This window comes from Zonotrichia leucophrys, chromosome Z, assembly GCF_028769735.1.
Source record: "Zonotrichia leucophrys gambelii isolate GWCS_2022_RI chromosome Z, RI_Zleu_2.0, whole genome shotgun sequence".
Lineage (NCBI taxonomy): Eukaryota > Metazoa > Chordata > Aves > Passeriformes > Passerellidae > Zonotrichia > Zonotrichia leucophrys.
This window is the reverse complement of record NC_088200.1, coordinates 73,685,312-73,707,675: the sequence shown is the minus strand read 5'-3', so window position 1 is coordinate 73,707,675 and position 22,364 is coordinate 73,685,312. Positions and strand designations below refer to the sequence as shown.

Here is a 22,364-nt window from a genome sequence, read left to right as displayed (position 1 = left end):
CATTACAAAATAAAACACTAAATAAATATATCTCACATTAAGCAGCAACTTCACCAGCTATTCTTCCATGCCAAGTACACAGACTGGTTTTTTTTCAAACATAAAAATTAGCATAATCCTGCTGAAAAGTACTCTGGAGATTGTGCAAGTTGGGTAACTATTCAGGAGGTGGTTACAGTGGGGTTTTTTAAGGTCAGGATAACATTCCTTGGGCAAGAGAGTCAGTTCAGGGGCTCGTGCTTTGATTTCACAATGAGCTTTCCACTTATACAACGCAACAGTCCATTTTAAAAATTCTTATATGTACATTGTGCTGCTCAGATCTCACTGTTAGCCTCCTCCTAATTTATGAAGAAAAGGGCATTTGTTCTTCCAGTTTAAAACCAGTAAAACACAAAAAATTATTTCTCACACACACACACACACACACACACACACACACACACACACAGAGACAGGTGTACCTAGCTCAAACACTAATACCATCAGGTCACACTGACACAGTTCTCTCAGCATCTGTATACTTGGTTCAAGGATGAGCAGGATCATTTCAGGTGTTTTATCCCCTGCTGTCTTTAAATTATTGCTGAGATGTCCAGGACAGCTGGAAATTGATCAGATTTTAAGTTTTCTTATTTGTTACTCTACTTTTATTACACAGACTGTGTTCTGTGGTCTAATTTCTCTCTGGTGGCTTCCTCTATTCTCTGCTCTGCTAAGAAGCCACCCTGAACACACAGGAATTTCTCCCTGGTCACCAGCAGTCCTAGAGAAACTGCTGCTCTTATTTCCTGGTAGAAAGCTCATCAAAATGTCTTTCTTGTTTAAATTGTGGTGGTTAACATGCTTTCCCACCTCACTGCCATGAGATTCACCTCCACACCAGATACCTCTGTGTGGTTTAACCCCAGTCACCAGCCCAGCCCACATATCCGTCCTCACTCTCCCACCATTGGGACTGGGGAGAGAACTGGAAGGGTAAAAGCTCACAGGTCGGGATAATGACTGTTTAATAAGGGAAGCAAAAGCTGCTCACACAAGCAGAGCAAAACAAGGAATGGATTCCCTGCTTCCCATGGTTGGGCAGGTGTTCAGCCATTCCCAGCAGAGCAGGGTCCCATCACACAGAGCAGTGACTTGGGAGGTCAAATGCCACCACTCTAAATGTCCTCCCTTTCCTTTCCCTCCCACTTTATACACTGAACATGTTGTCACGTGGTCTGGAACATCCCTGGGGTCACTTGGGATCTCCTCAGCATGAGCAGGAGCAAAGCCCTTGTTCAATCAGCAATGACAAAAACATCTCTGCATCATCACCCCTGAGCTCAGCCCAAATCCAAAACACAGCCCCACACCAGCCTCGGGGAAGGAAATTAACTTTACCCCAGCCCAGACCAACACAACTCTGCTTTGGAGAGCAACACTTCAGGTGCAGTGACAGTGCAGTATTATGTGTTTGAGGACCCTACTAAAAATTGAAAGTTCAGGCAGGTATTGCTGATCTGCTTCAAAACAGCACCAGTAGAGGTATCACTGCTGGCATGTTCAAGAATTTGGGTATCTCTACACAAGCTGCAGGCACAGAGGTGGCTGCAGCGCAGATGTTGCCGGCCCAAATTGCGACTTTTTTTTGTGTCACCGTAGGTTCCTTGCTGTCACTGCCATTTTAATTTCTCTCCCTCTCCTTCTACGATCACAGACGAGATAGCCTAGTAGCTTTCACTGCCTAGCAATGAGACGGATGCCACTCGGTGGGGATAAACCAGTACTGCAAGGAGTGAAAAAGATTACATCGTTTTAAATCCCGTCAGTGGCTCCGTGGCTGCAGCTGCACGGACACAGAGCCCTGCTCAGGGGGAAACGAAATTATGCTGAACTCATTTCTGCTCCAGAAATGTATTATGTCTAATTACCTCTAAACTGGGGCAAGTCGATATTCTGCTCTAGAAAACAAACTCTGGCTTCTGAGTCTGCAGGACAGAAAATAAGAATTAGATTTGTTAATGACATGGGGAGTAAGAGATCACTTTGACTAAATCTCTTCATATAGATGAAATGAAGATGGAAATGGCCAGGAAACAGAAATGGGCTGCATGCACATGGGTCAGTTCTCAGGGAGCAAATGAGTCACTGGATGCACAGAAAGGAAGAGACGTTGAGAATAGGAACTTATTGGTGAATATGGTACTGATAATAGGCAAATCAATGAAAATAAAAGCTCGTTATTCATAGCAAGCTGAAATTATTCTGGGAAAAGTTCAAGTGTTTGCTATGTTGAGTGGCATAAACCTTTTCCCCGGAATGCTTCTACAATTTCAGTTATTTCCTGAAATTAGTTCTTGGTAGGCAAAGAACAAGTTCAAGAGCACCTGTGAAAGCTGCACATCTTCAGTCTGCTTTGCTTAACTTCACCATACAGTGAAACTTGGAGCATTGGAAACTTGGAAACTTGCAAAACTTGGAGCCTTTAAAAGTTCTTTTCACCAGCATGTGGAAGCTGAATTGAAAAGACAGGAACAGTTCAGGAAAAATTCAGTAGGGAAAACCAGCCAAAAATTCACAAACTAGTAAACTGAAGGGAGCCTGGAGAAAGATGGAGAGACTGTTTACAAGGGCATGAGGTGAGAGGACAAGAGGGGAATTGCTTTGTGAAAAATGTGTATTTTATGATTGGCTTTTCGCAAATATTAAAATGAACATTATATGTGTTGTGTTAGAAAGTTATGCTGTATTAATTCTCTTAAATAGTGGGTTAAGTATAGTTTTAGGGTATAACATAAGGTTAAAATAGAAACTATGCTATGTAGAATACTTTTTTTTAAAGAAAGGACTTGAACCAAGATAGCAGCCACAGGACTGCTATCAGAGAAAGGGAATTTATTGCCCCATTATCAGAAGAAATGAACTTCTTCCCGCCTTGCTCAACCCTAAAGATGCCGTTAGGATTAAGAGGAAGAAGCTGAGACTGCCCAGACAGAATCCTGTGTTTGCATGGAATTTATGCATCATGTATGAGATGTATGAATATGCAACAGGTTATGGTTTTTAAGGGTTAATCCTTTGTTAACGTGGATCCTTTTTCAGGCTTGTGCTGCCCAGAAAAAGGTACCCGGACGTCCGTAACTCTTAATTCCTATTGTCTCATATTGTCCTAATTCAAATTGTCCAAATTATTATTACTCTAATCAGATTGCTATTTTAATAACCATTTTATTATCATTAAACTTTTAAAAATTTTAAAAACAAGTGATTGGCGTTTTTCACAGCTTCATACTGAAAGAGAATAGATCTAGATATAAGGAAGAAATTCTTCCTTGTGAGGGTGGTGAGACCTGGCACAGGGTGTCCAGAGAAGCTGTGACTGCCCAATCCCTGGAAGTGTCCAAGGACAGGCTAGATGGAGCTTGGAGAAACCTGGGATTGTGGAAGGTATTCTTGCCCATGAATGAGTTTTTAAGGTCCTCTCTGAGAAGAACAGTGGATTTGTCTTTACAAACAAGCTGTGGGTCTGCTGGTGGATAAAAGAAACAATGAGAAGAATTCCACGGTTGGTGAATGGAAAAAGGTATTTGCTTTTACAAATAAATTTTAGGTTTGCTGATAAATGAAATTAGACATTGAAAGACCAAAGAAACAATGAGGAAGAAAAACCCCTAAATTCCGTAAGAATTAAAAACTAAAAGGGAGGGTTATGCATCAGAGGGGAAATCTTTGGTATCAGGTGTTCGGGGAGTCAGAACCTCTCAAGTACTTCAGAAATGGGGAAAGAGAGAAGGGAAATGTAGCCAGGAAATTGGGATAAAAAGGAGGCTGAGTCCTCCAAAATGTGAGATCCCTGGGGGCCCCATGGCCTCTCCCTTTATTTGAATAAAGTAAAAGGACTCCTCTGTCTTCTTTTTAGACATAAACCTCTGGTGTTTGTGGATTAATTTTCCTGGCACCTCCAACCCCAACCATTCTCATTACACGAATTTCCTTCAGGCCCTCCTGGTGAACAAAGTCTGGTGAACAAAGAAAAAGCAAATGTCAAGTATATTGGAGTTAGCGGATCTTCAAAAATGTTTCACTTGGGCAGTTCACGAGGAAAATAGCTTTGCTGAAAATACTGTGGGATTGGTGCAACACTGGATATAGAACTTTAAGGAGGCAAAGTTAGCCCTCGCCATCAAAACGGGTGTAAAGAATGCATTAAGGCGTTTCTGCTGAGCTCTGGCAGCGTCTGGTGTACATTAATACCCTCAGCAACTGATAGATAGCATCAACCTGGGAAAGACCACATGTGGAACCGACCGTACACGTTGGTAATGCTCTTGATGAGTTTCAAAAATATTCAACAGGAAAGAAAAAAAAGAGAAAAAAAACAATGTATCAGGGTGAGTGTAGCAACCTGTGCACAAAGTGCGCAGGGAAGCAACACAAACGCAACAGGGGCTCTGAGGGAGGCCACAACCGACCTCAAACTGTGCACGGTGCAGGACTATCAGCATTCTGACCAAAAACAGGCAAACAAAAGGCAGGGCAGGCAGCTCGGAGCGCGGAGCCGCGGGGCTGAGGGAGGGCCAGCGCCGTGAGACGCCGCGCCCGCCCCGCCCCGCCCCGCGTTGACGGCGGCCGGCAGCGGCCAAGCCGCGTCCGCAGGGCTCTCCCGTCCCGGGCAGCCGCTCCGGGAGCTCCGTGCCCGGCTATGGAGCTGTGGCAGGTGCCGCTGAGCTTCTCCCGCCTCCGCATGTTCCCTTTCTTCGACCTGGCGCATTATGTCGCCTCCGTGCTGGCGCTGAAGGAGCAGCGGGGTGAGCGGGGCGAGGCGGGACGGGGCGGACACCCCACACCCCCCATGCGGATCCCGGTGTTTCTCCCGTGTGTCCCGGGGGGTGCCCGGCCCCGGCAGGGTGAGGATGGGGCTCCGAAGGGAGCTGCTGTCCAGGTTACCCCGTGGCCGTGCAAATGGGATTGTCTGCCGCCTGCATTAGCCCGTCTGTCCATAAGCGTTGTCTCGCTACCCGCTAAAGACACCCAGCCAAAGCTTTTGTCTCTTTCCAGAAGTTAAGAGGCGCTGGCGAAATCAGCCAAGTTTCGTTGGAAAGCTTTTAGGTTTTTTTTTTATTCAGTTATTTGTTTGTTTCAGTTTTGAAGTCTCAGGAGTAAAAGGGGTGAGGCCCCTCGAAGTTGGGTTTATGCAGAAAGTGTATGTGTAACACAGGCCAATATCTCTGTGCCCAGAATTGCGTCTGAGAGGGAAGATTAGCTAAAGTTTACATCCTTCTCGCACCCTGTGTGTGCAGGGGAGTGTTAAGGCCTTTTCTGCCTTGTAGGAAACAGCTCAGGACTCTCATGGATCGGTCCCGTGCCAGTGACTTGTCGGCGTTGTGCCCTGTGGATTGTAAAGTGAATTTAGCGAAGCTCTCCACTTCCACTAACAAGGTTTTGTATGAGAGCACATCATGGCACTTCAGTCTGCATGCTCTCTTCCAGAAAATCGTTTACACTGTGATTCTGTGGCTGTTAGCTCTAAGCCTTTTTTTTTTTTTTTTTTTTCTGTCACAAATTTAGACGCTGGCCTTGTTTCAGTGTTTAGAATCAAGCTGCATGTGGTGTGGGTTTAGACACGTTTGCAGTAACTGTGCATCCCAGGTGATAACTGTGTAGGAAACTGAGCTGGCTTTTGGGATTGGGATTTTAGGGCAAATTGGGGAGCTGCTGCTTGGCTCAGACTTCTAGGGCTCTGCACTGTTTGTTTAAGTGAGAGCTTGTTCTTTGGTCCGTTCCTAAGTGTTCCAAGGTGAATTTTGACCATCTGCTGAGAAAGTGCACTTAACAGACTGTGAAGACTGGTGTAAAGTGCTTATGCATTCTAGAATCTTCACCAAACTTTGTTAATGCTGCTAACATTTTTGACGGGTGCTGGGCTGTGGCATTGTGTAATGTGTCTGTTCCACTTAGAAAGGGACTTTCTGACATTGTCGTGCAATGCTTTTAAACTTTCCTCTGGAATAGGCACACCTAAAGATGAGGATGAGAGGCCTCTGTGCCTAGTTTTAGTGAGACAACACTTATGGAAAGTAAAATTGCTGTCAGAAGTCTGGTCAGATCCATGCTCCTGTTTTTTTTTTCTCTTCTCAGTTTAATAGCTGGTAGTTCAGAACTCCTGAGTATTTTCTAATAGTTGGAATTAATAACTGTAATCCAGATGACTGCCTGCTGGCCTGTTTCTCTCTTCCCAAGTGGTTTGAACTGAGTATTAAATCATAACTGAAATAGCAGTTATTACGAATACTCAGTATGGATATATTATCGTCGATTAATGCTGTCTAGGCTTTATGTTCCTTTTGGAAACTTACAACAGTAGCTATATTTGACAGGGAAATTACGGGATAGCCTTGAGTGCCTGGTGATGTAAGAAGTATGTGGTCAAATTACAACCACATTTATTTTAACCCAGATTAGTGTCTCATTAAAATACCAACCCACCCCCACTGCTTAAAATCAGATTCAGTGTGGGCATTTGGATCATGGATGGGTGCACACTAACTGGGACTTTCCCAATCCTCCTAGCCAGGCTTTTCTGCTCGCTTGTGACTGGCAAACTGCAGCAGTCACAACCAACTTGTTGCTTTCTGTGTGTTTTAAAAGAAGAGTTCTTGATTAGTGCTTTGAGGATGGCTTAGGAGTTGCTTTCTTGTAACTCCAGCCAGTTGTAGAACAGCCAATTTTATTTTTATGGGATGGAGGGACAGCAAAAGGTGTTGGTGATTGAGGATGTGTCATATTTGGTTTGTTCCTGACATTTTTCAATCATCTGTTTGAGGTGATTCGAAGAGAAATAATTTCTCTTCAGCAAAGTTTTTCTCTGTTAAGTCTGACTCTATAAAACCTTTATCTTAACTAATGATGTTCTGTGTGGTTGAACGGGGTACTAGACAAAATATGTACAAATTCTCCTGGTGGGCTCACTAGGTGTGTGTGTGGTGTGCATTATTGCCTATTTGGAACATGCAGAAAAGCTTAAAGCAGATATAATCCTATTAGATTATATTCCTACTAGAAATAGTTAGTTGGTAAGGGTTTGTTTTGTTTGCTTGTTTGTGTATTTTTGTGTGTTTGTTTTGGTGTTTTATTTTGTTTTTTTGTGTTTTTTTCCTTGGTTTTGTTTGTTTGTTTTTTAATGTTACTGTTGTTCAGGAGCAATTCTTAAGAGCATATTCAAGATTAGTCCCTATGTTTTGAAACCTTTCCCTAACTTTCTGAAGGGTATATCTGCAGGGCTGGCGGCCTTCTGGCAGATCCACCATTGCGTGGTTGTGTGATGCCTCATTAATTTTAGAGGATGCATCAGAGGACAAATATAAATGACCACTTTGTATAAAAACATGTGACCTACTTAAAACTGAATTTGTCTTCTGAAAGGCTACACCCTAGCAATAATTTAAGTGGCAGTGCTGAGATGATCTTCAAGTTAATATCAACTTTTTTTGCCTCATTGTCTTCTGTATTGTGTATATTCCTTGTTAGGAAGCAAGGATATATATATATATATAACCTTGTTAAAAACTGGCATTTGAGCCATTTCTAGTGCTGTCCAACAGAAAAATCTTGAAGTGCAATGGAAGTTCCCCCTTCTTGACCTTTTACTTGTAAAATGAAGAAATTTACCTGCATTGTTGTGGAGCTTACTGGTAGAGGGCAATCTGGATGTGCCCTCAAAACTGAAAGCCACTTGCTGCTAGTTGTGGGGCAAAGGGAGTGTGGAGAAGCTGGTGATTGTTGGAAGGCAGGAGAATGGATCTGAAGGGAGAACAGAGACCTAATTTTAAACCTACTCCAAAAGTAGTAAACACAAGCCATTAATAATTTGCAAGTGTCTTAACTTGGAGCACTAGGTACAGCAGTTTGAAAAATAAATTGCAAAATAGTTAGAAATAAAAGAGATGTTATTTTATATTCAAGTGTTCTGTAACGCTGAGGAGTGCTCATTTTTATAAATTGGGTGTTTTATGGGCATTTAGATAGTGCTGCAGTACTTGATATCTATGCCCAGCACTAAAATGGAGCACTAAAACCTAAACTTGTTAATGCATTGAATGAATTGAGAGTGCTGTATGCTTTTTTAAATGTTTGAGCCTCTCATCTTTGGTAGGAGCTTCTTTTCCCACAGAAATGCCTGATAAACCCAAGCTACTCTGAATTGGGAACAGATGGCAGATTTCATTTTGGGGCAGACAGTAGTGCTTTTGTGAACTTTGGAACTTTTGTGAACTTGTAGCCTTTGGACTACAGAAAATTAAACTGGTTCAGGCAAACAGCTCAGAACCAAGTGTAAAGGGGAAGCTTTGGCAACCCTGAACTTTTAAAGTCTAAGGAAATAGTCAAAACAACTACTTGAGCATATTTCTAACTTTTGTAAAATGTTTTTTTCCTCTGAAAATGGTTAATGCTTCCCATTACCTCCAGTACAATCTTTGAATATTATGTACTCTTTTAGGCATTGTTAACTTGCACTTTAAAATGATAGTTCATTTTAAAGATGATGAAGTTAACAAATTGTCAACCTTTTGATAATGAGAAAAAATTTACATTTATTATTATAGTTCAAGGTAACCTTTTTTCCCTCCCTCTCTTCAAGAGTGCAGGTGAAAACGATTTGATAATTATCTTGGATGCAGTTTTGGCCAGCGATCACAGCAGGATATTGTGAGAAAAGAAGAGAAAATAGTTACCTTGAATTCTTGGAACACTCAAAAGTAGAAATGTAATTTGTAGAATAACCCTCCAAAATGTCAGCAATCCTGTTTAGATTAGCCACTTAGGTGTTTTTAATACAAATTTGAAAGCAACTGTGTCCCTGTGTCAGGTTGTTAACAACAAGACCTCATTGCTATGCTCTGAAAGCTTTTTCCTCTTGGTATCTAGATGTAACAAACTAATGCACAAAAGATTCAGAGAACACTTTGTGTCAGCCTTTCACTTCTGTTTAGGAGTTTGAGTTAAAGTCACTCTACCCTGAGGTTTGTATTTCTGGAAAATTTTCCTGTGAGAGCCTGCTGTTTATTGGAGAATTTTTCGTTACCTGAAGGAACTAAACTGAAAAATACTGACCTTTAAAACACGATGTTATTCTCCAGTTTTCATTTCTGTTTATGCAGAATGTTATATGTTGTTGTTTTTTTTTTCCCACAGGAGTTGTGGAAGTGTCGGTCCGAAGTCCCTTGGCCTGCTGGTTTAGTGCAATGCTGTATTGCTTTGGGGGCTCAGTTTTGTCCTCCTTGATGCTTGGTGAACCTCCAGTAGCATTTCTGGCAAAGACCATAAATATTCTACTGGCATCCTCAGTCTGGTAAGCAGCCACAGCTGGGTAAGATGAGTGATGCTGGCTCTAAGGAGGCTGTGTGCTGTAAACTGACACCATCAAGGTTCCATGTATTTTTACTTAAAAATGTGGATTTGGATGCTGTCTCTTCATCCAGGATCATTCTCTATGATCTTGTTCTCTGGGAACAGAGAGCAACTCTTACAGCCTGTTGTGTAACCAAATGCTCTGTTGCTAGATTAGACTTGTCTTAGGTTTTTTAGTATTCCTGGTCAAACAGCTGCAAACATTACTTTTTAATAAAGTTATTCAGTTGCTGATTTATTGAATATAGATATGTCATAAATGCAGTCAAGTTTTTAAAAAGTAGTTCTTAAAGATCAGAACCTGGCTGATGTAAAATTTTTGGCTTTTCCTGTAACTGAAGTTCCAAGACACATCTTTCCTCCAGTTCCTACTTACCAGACACTTTTTTTTCCCTGTATTTCATTCAGTCCCAGGAGGGCAGGTGTTGTGGTGGAAGACAGTAGCTGACTGAATTGTTTAATTGAATTAAGTATTAGACATTTTGGCCTGTTTGGAGTGTAAAAAAGCCATTCTAGAGTTATTTTCATATAAATGTGGTCTTGCAGTGGAGTTCATTTGTTCCAGAAAGTGATCTTTGAAGAAAACTTCAAACTTAACAAAAGTTATGAGCAGCAGTGGGGTTTTGAGTGTAGAAATCTCAATCACTATATTTGGATAGTCTGACCTGCTTAAAATCCTTTAGTTCCACTTGCCCCATAAGTTTTACAGTTGTAAATTCATTAAAATGAAAACAAGTGTTTTTATCTGTCTGGGTATTAGTTTTATGGTCTTTGTGTTGTAGTAGAAAATGACACATTTAATTTGGTGAAGTGAATAATATGTATTATTAATGAATTATTAACAGAATCTGCCTCTGGTTGTGTCAGTCTGATGTGGGCAGACTCATTGCTTGTTTCAAGTGACACAAGCTAGGAGTACACTTGAAGAGAGCAGGATTTCTCTTAACTCACTGTCGTCAAATGTGATTTGCTGTGCAGAAATTAAAGGAGGTTTTACTGAGGAGCTGTGAGTGTTACAAAACTTTTTAACCTTCCAGCTTTATGGAGTCCCCTCTTCCTGAATGTAGTGACCTTAATTCCTGGTCCCAGATCGTGCACAAAGGAATTCCTCAAGCCACACTTGGGACTGGGAATGAGTGGAGTCGTGCTGGGCTTGAGGAATGCTCCTGAATGTTCTGTAGGACAGCGGCATCTGCTGTCAGCAGAGATTACAGGCAGGAATGCCGTGGAGGGCCTTCAGGGCCAGCCTCAGCCCTGTCACCAGTGCTTCAGGGTCCTAAACCCACATTCTGCAGATATAAATTAGTTCTGGTGTGAATTGGTGAGCAGGTGGCTTAAATAGCTTTTTGCAGTAGCCTGTAAAATACATCCTTTCTCTACATCTTTGGCTTCATATCAGCTGAAGCCTGGTTGCATACAGAGGCATCTTTACAATATCTTTATCTTTACAATAAGAGATAAAGGGAAGGGCCTCAGAAATTCTTGGTAGGCAGGATTGAGATCAAAAACCTTAAAGCAAGGGCAGTGTCTTTTTTTTTTCTTTTAAGAAAACAAAATTTATCCTTCTTTTTAAACACTTTCTCTGCTCTTATGCAATTTTTACTCTTACTCCTGTGCTGAAATAATCTACTTAAGATAACTTAATCAACATACTTAATCTTGATTGGGTTTTTGTGAATGTCTCGGTAAGAACTGAATTTTATTTATTATTGAAGACATATAATAAAACACTACATAATCTGATCTTTTAGAATTTACTGTCGCTTAGGATTTAACTGTTAGCCATCTTTACTTGGTTTTAAAAGCAAGTTGATCAAAGATATTTTGTGTAGTGTTCTTTCAATGCTTTGAATAAAGAAATGTGCTTGTAACTGGCAAGCTGTAAAAGCTAGAATTGGTGAGTACTAGGATGTAAAATGTGTTTAAAAATAGCCATGCATTTCATGTAGTATGACATTAACTAGTGGAGGCATTCTTGCTGAAGTTATATAATTCCAGGTACCTACAGTCTGGAAACACAGAGTCAGCATTTAATTTAGCACCCTGTTGTAATTCTATTTAAAAAAAAATCCCAGAAAAAAAACCAAAACAAAACAACCCCCCTACACCAAACTAAACAAAAAGTAACTCACAAGATAAACTCAAACCACACAAAGTCAATCAGATACCACTTTAATGACTTGAATTATAAAAATGTGCAGATATATAAGGTGCAGAACAATTGGAAAAATGTAAAGCTGTTTCAATGGACTTGAACAAATTTTTCTCTGTGACAGTGAGGCGGTAGTGTTTGGTTTTGGTGCAAAAGCTCAGGTGTGCTCAGAAGCTTTTCAAATTTGTTCCAAGATGTGTGTCATGAGACTTTGAGTTGTCAGTAGTATATCAGGCATTGCTAGACACATTCCAAAAACGATAATTCCTTAGCAAAAATGTGGCTAATGTTTTCTTCCTGATGATTTTCAGGTATCTGGTGTTTTACTGCCCAGAAGACATATTCTGCCGCTGCTTTTCCTTTCTGCCTCTTCGTCTTCTGGTGGCAGGGATGAAAGAAGTGACAAGGACCTGGAAGATCACAGATGGCATTGCACATGCAGACACTGTCTACAAAGATGCCTGTCTGATCATGGTGGCTGTGGGCTGGGCCAGAGGTAACATGCACAGCATCTTGTTCTGAGGGTTTGGGGTTTTTTGGGGTGGTGTTTAAATGTCTAGCCCCTACAGCAGAACTGTAGCACCATCCTTGCTGTGCTGGGCATGGTAGTCCTGATGCAGTCTGATGTCCCCTGAAGGAAAAAGCTTGTGCTGCAGATTTTCTGCCTGAATTAAGGGTGACATTGAAGAACTTGGAGGGGAGTTCCCTTCAGAAGGTCTTACGAGAGCTTGCAGGATGGGCAGTTGATGACACTAAAGAAGTAAATCTTCTGTGTAGCTGTTGCTGAACTTTCCAACAGCATTATTGCCTCAGAACTGTGTCCTTGCATGAGGCTGAAGAGGAGAACTGGGTATCTGAGGTTTTTGGGTTGTAACTTGATTTTAAACAAGGGCTGACCCTTGTTGCCTGCCTGCCATTTGGAATTCTGGAAGCCACCTTCCTGACAGCTGTATTTGCAGCTACACCGTCAGGGTCCCTTCAGAAAGTAGTTGTGCAGCTCCTGTTCCTGCTTGATTCTGTGTTGCTATGGAAAGCAACACGTGTGAATGTGATGATTGCATCAGTTCAGATGCTGTCACTTACAGGCAGACCTGGGCTTCTTGCTGAGTATCTCAGCCTCTGAGTTCTCGTGGCTGTTTGAGTTTTGTTTGTATGGGAGGTTGGATTAAATCTTTTTAAGTCTGGGCTTTGGTGCCACATTTAGCACCTGGTGTCATGAGTTTTTCTGGGAGCAATGGCATAGCAGTGGCAGCAGTCAGTGGAAACTTGCCATAAATCTCTGCAATTTCAGGTGCTGGTGGTGGCTTAATTTCCAACTTTGAGCAGCTGGTGAGAGGAGTGTGGAAACCTGAAACCAATGAGCTCCTGCACATGTCCTAGTAAGTTTTTTTTAAAAACCTGCAACAAGTTAGCTGTTGTTTTGCTGGCTCCTGGTGTGGACACTTGCTCTCAGTGGTTGAAGCAAAAAAAACCCCAAAAACCAAACCATGAGGACATATTTGTACTCTGTTTTGGTGTGTATCCTTTGAAAGATGGGACAATGAACTTTGGGACTTGTAGTGATGTTTTAATCATTTTATGTTCACAGCCCAAGAGCTGCAAATGGGAAGAGAAATCAACAAAACTTGTCAGAAAGTGATAAATACCTAGTGAGGAGTTGCTAGAAAGCAGTTTTGGTTCAGTTTGTCTTACAGGGACATGATCTTCTATCCAAAATGAAGGCACAGTGGTACTAGAAATACACGAGTGAATTTTGGTGTATCTTCTGAGCATCACTAAGATGGCTTCCTTTGAACACTTACTTTTGCTGCCAGTGCTATTTTCCTCCAAAGACATCAATTATTTGAGAAAGTACAAATTGGTTATTCAGTATAGCAGAAATGACCTGTAAGATGGGAAAAGTTACTTCTCTTGCAGGAGCAAAGAATGAGGAATATTACATGCCTCCTGGTTTTCTCTGTAAAATGAGAATTGAAACAGGCTGGAAAGCCACAAGCTATTATTGTAAGTCAAGATAAGGTCACTGTGATAATTTCCTAAAATTCTTTTGATCTTTCCCAGGTTACAGTCAGGTCTTTAAAAATAATAATTTTATTTTTTTAAAAAGCTATCTTGCCTTTCAGCAGCCACTCCTAGACACAGAATAACAGGAGAGATATTTGTAGCCTTCTCTTTGGCAATATTTCAACTTCTTGTGCATTGTGTTAGTTGTTGGCTTTTTCTGAAATTCTAAGTATTTAGAGTTTCTCTTTCTCTTGCCAGTGCCTAAATGGCAGTCTTGAAAGTAAACTTACAGAAGAAAAGGTGACTGTCATAAATAGCACTGTAGACACAAATAAAAGTGTCTTTACAGGTGCAACATCAGAACAATGCGTACTGATTGGCATCACTTGCATATATTCTCCTTCTCCACTGTGGGTATGGCTCAAAGTAACTAAAAAAAAATTCAAAAGTTTTGTTTATGTATAAGTATTAAGAGCATTAAATTGAAATAAGTTACAGAGTTAAAAACATCAAACATCTTGCAAATGGATGAGATGCCTGTGTACACAGTGTTGTTTTTTGGGCTTCTTGAGAAGGAATTTGATGTAGTTTTTTGGTTCCTGAAAAGACAATGAAGAACAGATCCACAATAGATGCTCTGTGATAACAGGAATGTCACCTGTACATGTCACATGCAGATTAAGAAATGCACAGAATTCTGGATAACTGACCAAAGATCTCTTGCTTTCTGGCTGCATACCTAGGAAGGGATTTAGTACCACAACAAAGATTGCTGTAAACTGGAAATAGAGTGGAAATCTTTGCCTGTCTCGGGTCAGCACAGCTGTGTTGGCAAAACCTGGCCATACAGGCCTGGCTCCAGTCAGGTTTAAGCTGATACAGCCCCAGAACTGCTGGAGTAGATATATTAATATATATAAGATATATTGGGAGAGGAAGAAGAGAGTCAAGCTGACATATAAAGTCTGAATAGGAGCATTGATTTGAGGAGTATTTGTCAAATAGGAGTTTGTTGGGTGTCTGAAGTAGTGCTGGACTTGATGATTTATGAAGACAAAGCGTAGTAATATTATATAAAGTGAAAATCTTAATTTAGTTATAGCTGGATTTTGTATCTTACCACTGTTGCCACAAGTTTTCATTAGTGCTATTCAGAAATAATTATTTTGCACACTTAAGAACATGTGTTGCTTTCCAGGCAGCTTCCACTGTAGAGCAGAGAAGAGAAATTAACATTCTTTGTTTGATTTCTAGCCCTGTGAAGGTAACTTTGATAGGAGCAGTTCTTTTCACCCTGCAACGCAGACAGTACTTGCCAATAGCAAAACACAACCTTGTGTTTTTATACACCATCTTTCTTGTTGTCTTCAAGGTAAGAATTTGAAAGTTGCTAGTGACCAAATAACAGCAGATATTTTATTTAATTGTTATAATGCATGCTGCTTGATGGGAAGGCCAGCTTCTGCTGAAGAAATGTGTTTAGAGTTCTGGATATGAGCAGAATGGAAGACCTGTTCTGTTACTGATTCTGTTCAATGTATGCAGGGGACAGGGAGGAAAAGAAAAAAATCAGGAATTTTGTCACTTAGTACTTGATATTCCAGGCTTTGTATGTCTGTAATCTCAAAAAAAAAAAAAAAGCTTATTCTTGTAGAAAGAAATTCTCCTGTTCTCTGTCTTTTGTGTGTACCTATGCAGTTGCCAGTGGGTCTGTAAAATAAACCAGCTGGATTCTCATTTGATTTAAAATGTTCACAAAATAAGTGTTTGCGTGGGAAGGGAAGGCAGACCAGAACTACTTTGAAGTAGGTGTAACTATTTTGTAATAAAATAGACACTACTTCTCTATTGAAGTCTTCAGTCCCTCCAGTCTTGTTCATTTCCAGAATGGTGCCTTTCTTCTGGATTACTAGTTTATAAGAAAACATAATCTCTGTTAGCAGATATCTGGCAATTTTAACATCTTCAGAGCTGGTGTTGAACAGACCAGAGAATGTGTGGAAGTGTGGTTGCCAGTCTCCTTTCTGGGAAAGAGCTGGCAAGTTTAATTCTGCAGAAGTTAACTGTAGGGAGCCAAGACTTGAAGTTTATGTCCTTGATTTTCCATCTGAAATGATAAAGGCATTGTTGAACTGTGGATGCTGGGAATGAAGAAGGAGAGGAATGTTATTCTGGAAGTGAGAAATTGCAGGTGTCCACAGGAGCTGGCTGTCCAGCTGCACTGGAGTAACTAAATCCTTACCCTGATGATTGTACTGACAGTCAGGAACTAGCACCTATTTAGCAAATAAACTAATAAAGCAACAGTGTATCTGGTATGGTTTTAATTATGTCTCCCAGAAACTTGTCACATCTCTGAAAGCTGTAGAAACTGTTGCATTATAAACTTGTCCAGTACCCAGATCTGAAAAACAGGTTTTTCAATTCTGATTCCAAGTTACGTGTCTTAAGGGGTGCCCACCTAAATCTCTGAACTTTATGGAATGAATATGGCTGTCTGGACTTCTAATTAAAGTCTGGTTATGGACCTATACATTCAAAATGGAATTAAACATCCCCCTCTTCCAATTTAAGTGGAAGGAAGGCACTTAGTTTAGTTTTTCAGTTTGAACAAGGCACAAAGCTTACACATAAAAGTTGGTCTTCACCTTAAATGTATGCCATTAAATGCAATTTACTCTCAGGATGATTAATCTTGCAGAGAGTTTTTTATGCACATTGTTTGTGTATCGCTCACAGAAACATAGAGTTATACAATGCTAAGGGCTGGAAGGGACCTCAGAGATCATCCAGTTCCATCCCCCTACCATGGGCAGAGGCATCTTCTACAAGGCCAGGCTTGTCAAGGCTTTATCCAGCCTGGTCCTGAACATTACCAGGGTTGGGATATCAGCAACTGTGACAGTGTTCACAGGGGTTTTAGGACGAGGGAAGAGATGAGGATCTGACTCCATGTTTCAGAAGGCTTGATTTATTATTTTATGATATATATTATATTGAAACTATACTAAAATAATAGAAGAAAGGATTTCTTCAGAAGGTTAGCTAAGAATAGAAAAAGAAGGAATGATAACAAAGGTTTGTGGCTTGGACAGAGAGTCTGAGCCAGCTGACTGTGATTGGCCATTAATTAGAAACAACCACATGAGACCAATCCCAGATGCACCTGTTGCATTCCACAGCAGCAGATAATCATTGTTTGCATTTTGTTCCTGAGCCCTCTCAGCTTCTCAGGAGGAAAAATCCTAAGGAAAGGATTTTTCATAAAAGATGTCTGTGACAACATCTCAGGGAAACCTGTATCTCACCACCCTCACTAAAGAATTGCTTCCTAGAATCCAGCTCAAATTTCCCCTCTTTCCCATTCCTGCTTGTCCTATTGCCACAGTTCCTGAGGAAAAATCCCTCTCTGACCTCCCTGTATATCCCCTTCATAGCTGTGTGAAGAGTGTTGGTCAGAAAGAAAAGCTTTCTTTGCCCAATTTCAGCTAAAATGAGCAGAATTCTGTTGGTGATTGCACAGCCTCATCCTTGTGTAGAAAGTTAAAAATGCCTTACACCCCTTCTGTTTTTAGCTTGTTTACCTGTGAAGCCATCACAAATTTTATTGTAACTTGATCCTTGTTCTCCATAGGTAAAAATGATGTTGACAAGATGTGCAACTTCTCCATTTGCTCCCATTGAGGCTGCAGTGTGCCAAATGTTTTTTGGCTCACAAAAGACACCTTCCAAAGTGAAGGGTGAAAGTGCCACATCTTCCAATGGCTCTTCAGTCTGTGACCAGCCTTCTGAGCAGCACCATGAGAGTGCTAAGAAAAAAACAGCAAAGAAAACAGAATAAGTGACTTGAAATGTTGTGATGGTCGTGAAGATATGTGTCTTCCAGATTAAGCTGGCTGAGAAGTTTCTCTAAGGAAAGGAGAACAGCTGTGATGTGGTTTGCCTTTTTGGGATGTTTTGTGTAAGCTATGTGTAAATGCACATGTTGGATTTGTGAGTTAAAACTATGAGTGGTTAAAAGTTTACTAATTTTTGTACTTACAACAACTTCAAATGCTTATAGGTTAAAAAGATAGTTTCAAAAATGTGACAATCTTTTTTTTTTCGTACTCTATCACTTGTTTCACGTCTTCCTATCCCCCAGTTCTTATGTATAATTTTGATAACACAGATTTGTACTGTCAGGTGTTCACTGTAGCACATCCCAAATAAGAAAGTCATTAAGTAAGGCTTAATCACATTGCACTGTGTAAAATCATAAAAATGTACCGATTTAATGCCTTTAACTAGAAAAGTAATTGAACTATTGTTCTAATTCACATTGCATAGGTCTAGATTTTCTTAATTTCCTAAAGTAAATGTTTTTAAATGTTTTTAAATGAGAGTATATTATCTCACTATAAATATTATCTGGCACTTTAAAAAATCTTAGTTAGCAAGTAGAAACACATCAATATTTTTGTGGTTGGCTTACTTGGACTCTTATTTGCAAGCATTTGAGATGTAGGTGTTTTTTTGCCACATTAGTGTTTTACAAGTGGTTTGTAGTTACCTTCTGGTTCATTTGGGTCTAGATGTTCTTTGCCTGCATTTTTTTTCCAAGCATATGCACTTATTTCTTTTCAAAGACAAACTTCATTAGGAAGAATACTGGGCAGTACATTTACCTTGTTTGGTCAGCATCCTGAGCTGCAGCACAGGAATGGGAGCAGAATGTTACCCCCCATAATCCACGCGGGAATGATCAGTGAGCTGCTAGAACACCTGGACACTCCCAAGCGGTGGGATGGGATCCACCCAGGGGTGCTGAGAGCTTGCTGGGCCACTTCAATCATTTACCAGCACTCCAGGAGAACTGGGGATGTCCATGTTCTCTGGAGGCTGGATGCAAATGTATCATGCATCTACAGGAATGGTCAGAAGGAGGATCCAGGGAATTTCAGGCCTGTCACATGCCCTCAGTGCCAGGGAGGCCATGGAGCAGGTCACCTTGAGTGCCACCAGCAGCAGGGACAGGACAGCCAGGGCATCAGGCCCGGCAACCAGGGTTTAGGAGATGCTGCCTGACCAAGCTGGTCTCCTCCTGTGCCAAGGTGAGCTGCTCAGGGACAGGCTGTGGATGTGTCTGCCTCGGCTTTACAGAGCCTTTGACACCTTCTCCCACAGCATCTCCTGGAGGAACTGGCTGCCCATGGACAGGGCCCTGTGCCCAGGGGAGGAACGGGCTGAGGGCAGGGCCGGGAGCAGTGGGACATGGAGGGACACCCGGCGGGGCTGGCACCAGGGGGGCTCCCATGGGATCAGGGCTGGGCCAGGCCTGTTTGACATCCTCACCAAAGGGGGCATCCAGGGCCCCTCAGGCAGCTCCTGACAGCACCAGGCTGGGTGGGATGTGGATGTGCTGGAGGGCAGGAGGGCTCTGCAGAGGGCTCTGGCCAGCCCGGATCCATGGGCTGAGGGACAGCCAGGGGCAGTGCTGGGTCCTTCCCTGGGCTCACAACGGCCCCATGGAGCTCCAGGCTGGGGGAAAGGGTTGGACAGGCCCCGGGGGTGCTGTGGCAGCAGCCGGCCACAGCCCAGGGGTGCCCGGGGCCCAGAGGCCGATGGCCCCGGGGCTGTGCCGGCCGGGGGGCGGCAGCAGGAGGGGGGCAGGGCCCGTCCCTGGGCCGGCCCTGCTGAGGCCGCACCTCGAGGGCTGCGGCACCTCCGGGCCCTCACACGGGCAATGGAGGGGCTGCGGCGTGGCCGGGGCAGGGAACGGAGCTGGGAAGGGAATGGAGCCCCAGGAGAGGCTGAGGGAGCCGGGCAGGGGCTCAGCCTGGAGCAAAGGAGGCTCGGGGGGCCCTTGTGGCTCTGCACAGCTCCTGCCAGGAGGGCACAGCCGGGGGGTCGGGCTCTGCTCCAGGGAACAGGGACAGGAGCAGAGGGAACAGCCTCAGGCTGGGCCAGGAGGGATTAATTTGGATATTAGGAAGAATTTTTTCACAGAAATGGTGAAAAGCATTTTAACAGGCTGTCCAGGGGGTGACGGAGTAAACATCCATGGAGAGATTTAAAAGGACGTGTAGACATTGCACATGGGGATATGGTTTAGTGTTGGCCTTAGCCATGCTGTGGGTTAATGCTTGACTTGATAATCTTAAAGGTCTGTTCCAACCTAAACCACTCTTTAATATCAGAAGCACTGAAAGTTTTTACTAGCATTTGCTGAAATCTTGCTGCTTTCTTGCTTGTTGCATCTTTTTTTTTTTACTCAAGATGTGAAGCAGTTCTAAGTGGCATACACTTCATAACTGAGAACTTTGGCATTTTAGAGATGTTACAATACATAAGAATAGAATCTTTTCAGGGGAATCTTTTCATTGATGTGCCAATTTTTAGAATAAACCATTTTTACAAAATTATACTATTTTCTTCAGAGAGTACCGCTTTGAAGAGCATTGTTCAGCAAAGAGGGGTTAGGTTAATCTTTGTGCAGAATGCCAAAGAGAATGTGGAGGGAGATCTGATTTGAAAAGACAAAGTTCTAGTTCCAGGTACATCTCTAAATTTAGAAAAGCTGTCACCAATGCTGTGCTTAGAGAAAAGAAAAATAAAAGTACCAAAGAAATTTCTTGTGCCTGAGTAGTCACATTTCCATGGTGATGACCAAAAGCATTGAACTCAGTTTGAAATCCAACTTCATTGCAAATGTGCTGTACCTTGAAAACTAAAATTACTATTTTCTTTTACACTTAAGAAGAATTAAAACAAAACACCTTAAATTCTTTGGACAAACTAGCAGTCATACTCCTGACATATTACATTGAAACTTAGTGTTCAATTACAAATGCTTGGATTATTCACTTGGTGTCTCATTTTTTTTGTAGTTTGATGTTACAGATTAACTTGAAGCTGCCAATTGACTAGTTAATAATCAGGTAGTTATCAAGCAACACCAGCACATGCTGCCTGTCCGTGGTTTTTTAAAGTTTTGGATGTTTTTCTGAATAATTGTGTATTCTAGATCACATGAATTGTACAGAATGGGATTGTGGCGTGGAACCATGTTATACCTGTGTGAAATTCTGCCTGAAAACTGACTATTCCTAGCTCAAGTCAATGTGAAAATATGCTTAGACTAAGTCTTTCACAAGTTTACAATTAGAGGGGAAAATGTATTGTTTTGTATTCGTTTTCAGAATTAAAGACTTTTTAAATTTAAAGAATATTAAAATTTTAAAAAATGTTTTCTTGTCTGAACACCTTAAAATAATGCACAAACACAAAAAATATATATTGTTTTGAGGCAGAACACAAGTTATGCTGACAGAAATCCTGTTTTAAGCACCATGAAAACAAAACTTTGTGTTTAAAGGTATCATGTGTTTCTGAAGGATGGGTGCTAAAAAAGCTGCATGCAAATGTTCTGATAACTACATTTTATGACACAGAAAAAGATAACCAGTTGCTCAGGGTTTAACCTGAATTCTGTAGCAGACATGAATACAGTGTGTCCAGGATGTCTTAAATAAACAATTCCCAGCTTTCCTGCTGATAGTTTTCTATCTCTAGTAAACTTCTCTGTGTGAGAATTTTATTAACAATTTCTTGTAACTGTTCTGGTGAAGCTTGTCAGATTCAGCACAGCTGCACACATGAACTACTTGGCTGTATCTAATTTTGTCATTAACCTGGTAAAATTAGAAGAAGCTGCCTTGTGCCTATATAAGCAAAGTCATTCAGAAATTGCTTTATCAGCTCAATTCGTGGGCTAGAAGGGCATATTCCTGGTTAAACCAATTGCTGTTCTGAGTAATTTCTACTAAATACACCCAGCTTCTGTAAAAAAGAATACCTTAAATTTGCTTCAAGAAGAGAACTGAAGTTTCTTTAGACAATAAATGATATTTGCTTTCCTCTTCTGTTTTTTCTCCATTTCATTTTATTGCAAAAAAAGTGGAGATGGGAGGATGTCACACAAGCAGTGCCATCATCTGAAATGTGATTCTTCAGTGTATTGTTAGGCAAGACACAGTTGTTCAAGAATTCCAAACATCTGTCTTCTCTAGGAATCTGAATCTGCTCAGCATAAGGAGAATGCTGAAATCTAAAATCTTCCAAGTCTACACAGTGAGTGCAAGATTTACTCAGAGTGAATACTCTTAATTTATAAGGTGAATCCTCATTTCTAAGGTCTAAGTGAAGTAGCAACAGAAAAACACCATTTGACGCTAAGATGAGAATCAAAAATGCGTTGTAAATAGTAATTTGCATTTGTCCTGATAAAACTGCTCTGTTAAGCAATCAAAAGCCTTTTGTGAAATGTGTGAAATGGTTCAGCAAGGAATAGATAGTAACATGAAGGCTGACAGAGAAATACATTAATATTCTCAGGCAAGATCACTGATCTGCCAGTGCGCTTTATCTGCAGTCAGGAAGTGGAATGGGGTGATCAAAATGGCATCCCAAATAAAAACTGCTGCAATCCAGTGTGATGAATAGCTTATGCACAGCAACCTGCAGGTGGGTGGCACAACCCCTGGTGTTGATAATTGCTGGTGGGTGAGAGGCTGGACATGACCCAGCCATGATCTCTGGCAGCCCAGAAAGCCAAACCTGTCCTGAGCTCATCCCACAGTGTGGACAGCAAGGGGATTCTGCCCCTCTGCCCTGCTTATTTGGAGATATTTAACCATACCAATGGAATATTAGTTCCCTACGTGAAGGTGCAATTAAAAAAAAAGAGTTAACAAAATGTACTATTTTTTCATCTTTATCACATATATTTTTAGCTCTTGCTGGTAACTGCACAAAGCAAATGTTCTGTGTAAAGGTT

At 41.4% G+C, this 22,364-nt stretch overlaps 1 protein-coding gene across 2 annotated transcripts; it reads left to right on the top strand.

Moving 5' to 3' along the window:
• Window positions 1–4,580: 4,580 nt before the first annotated feature.
• TMEM38B (transmembrane protein 38B) lies at window positions 4,581–21,444 on the top strand. 2 transcript variants are annotated; one of them, XM_064736351.1, is made up of 6 exons: window positions 4,581–4,790; window positions 9,175–9,331; window positions 11,854–12,038; window positions 12,834–12,921; window positions 14,801–14,918; window positions 17,181–21,444. In XM_064736351.1, the coding sequence occupies exons 1-6, from the start codon at window positions 4,685–4,687 to the stop codon at window positions 17,385–17,387; spliced, it is 861 nt and encodes a 286-aa protein (XP_064592421.1). In that variant the 5' UTR covers window positions 4,581–4,684; the 3' UTR covers window positions 17,388–21,444. The 2 variants fall into 2 exon arrangements, with proteins under 2 accessions (XP_064592421.1, XP_064592422.1); XM_064736352.1 differs by lacking the exon at window positions 4,581–4,790 and adding an exon at window positions 5,404–5,421.
• Window positions 21,445–22,364: the final 920 nt, after the last annotated feature.

Bases quoted from the DNA above. Each gene is read 5' to 3' on its own strand.
- TMEM38B (XM_064736351.1), top strand. From the start codon at position 4,685: ATGGAGCTGTGGCAGGTGCCGCTGAGCTTCTCCCGCCTCCGCATGTTC. The intron at 9,332-11,853 runs GTAAGCAGCCAC...GATGATTTTCAG, and splicing joins CTACTGGCATCCTCAGTCTG to GTATCTGGTGTTTTACTGCC. The intron at 14,919-17,180 runs GTAAGAATTTGA...TGTTCTCCATAG, and splicing joins TCTTTCTTGTTGTCTTCAAG to GTAAAAATGATGTTGACAAG.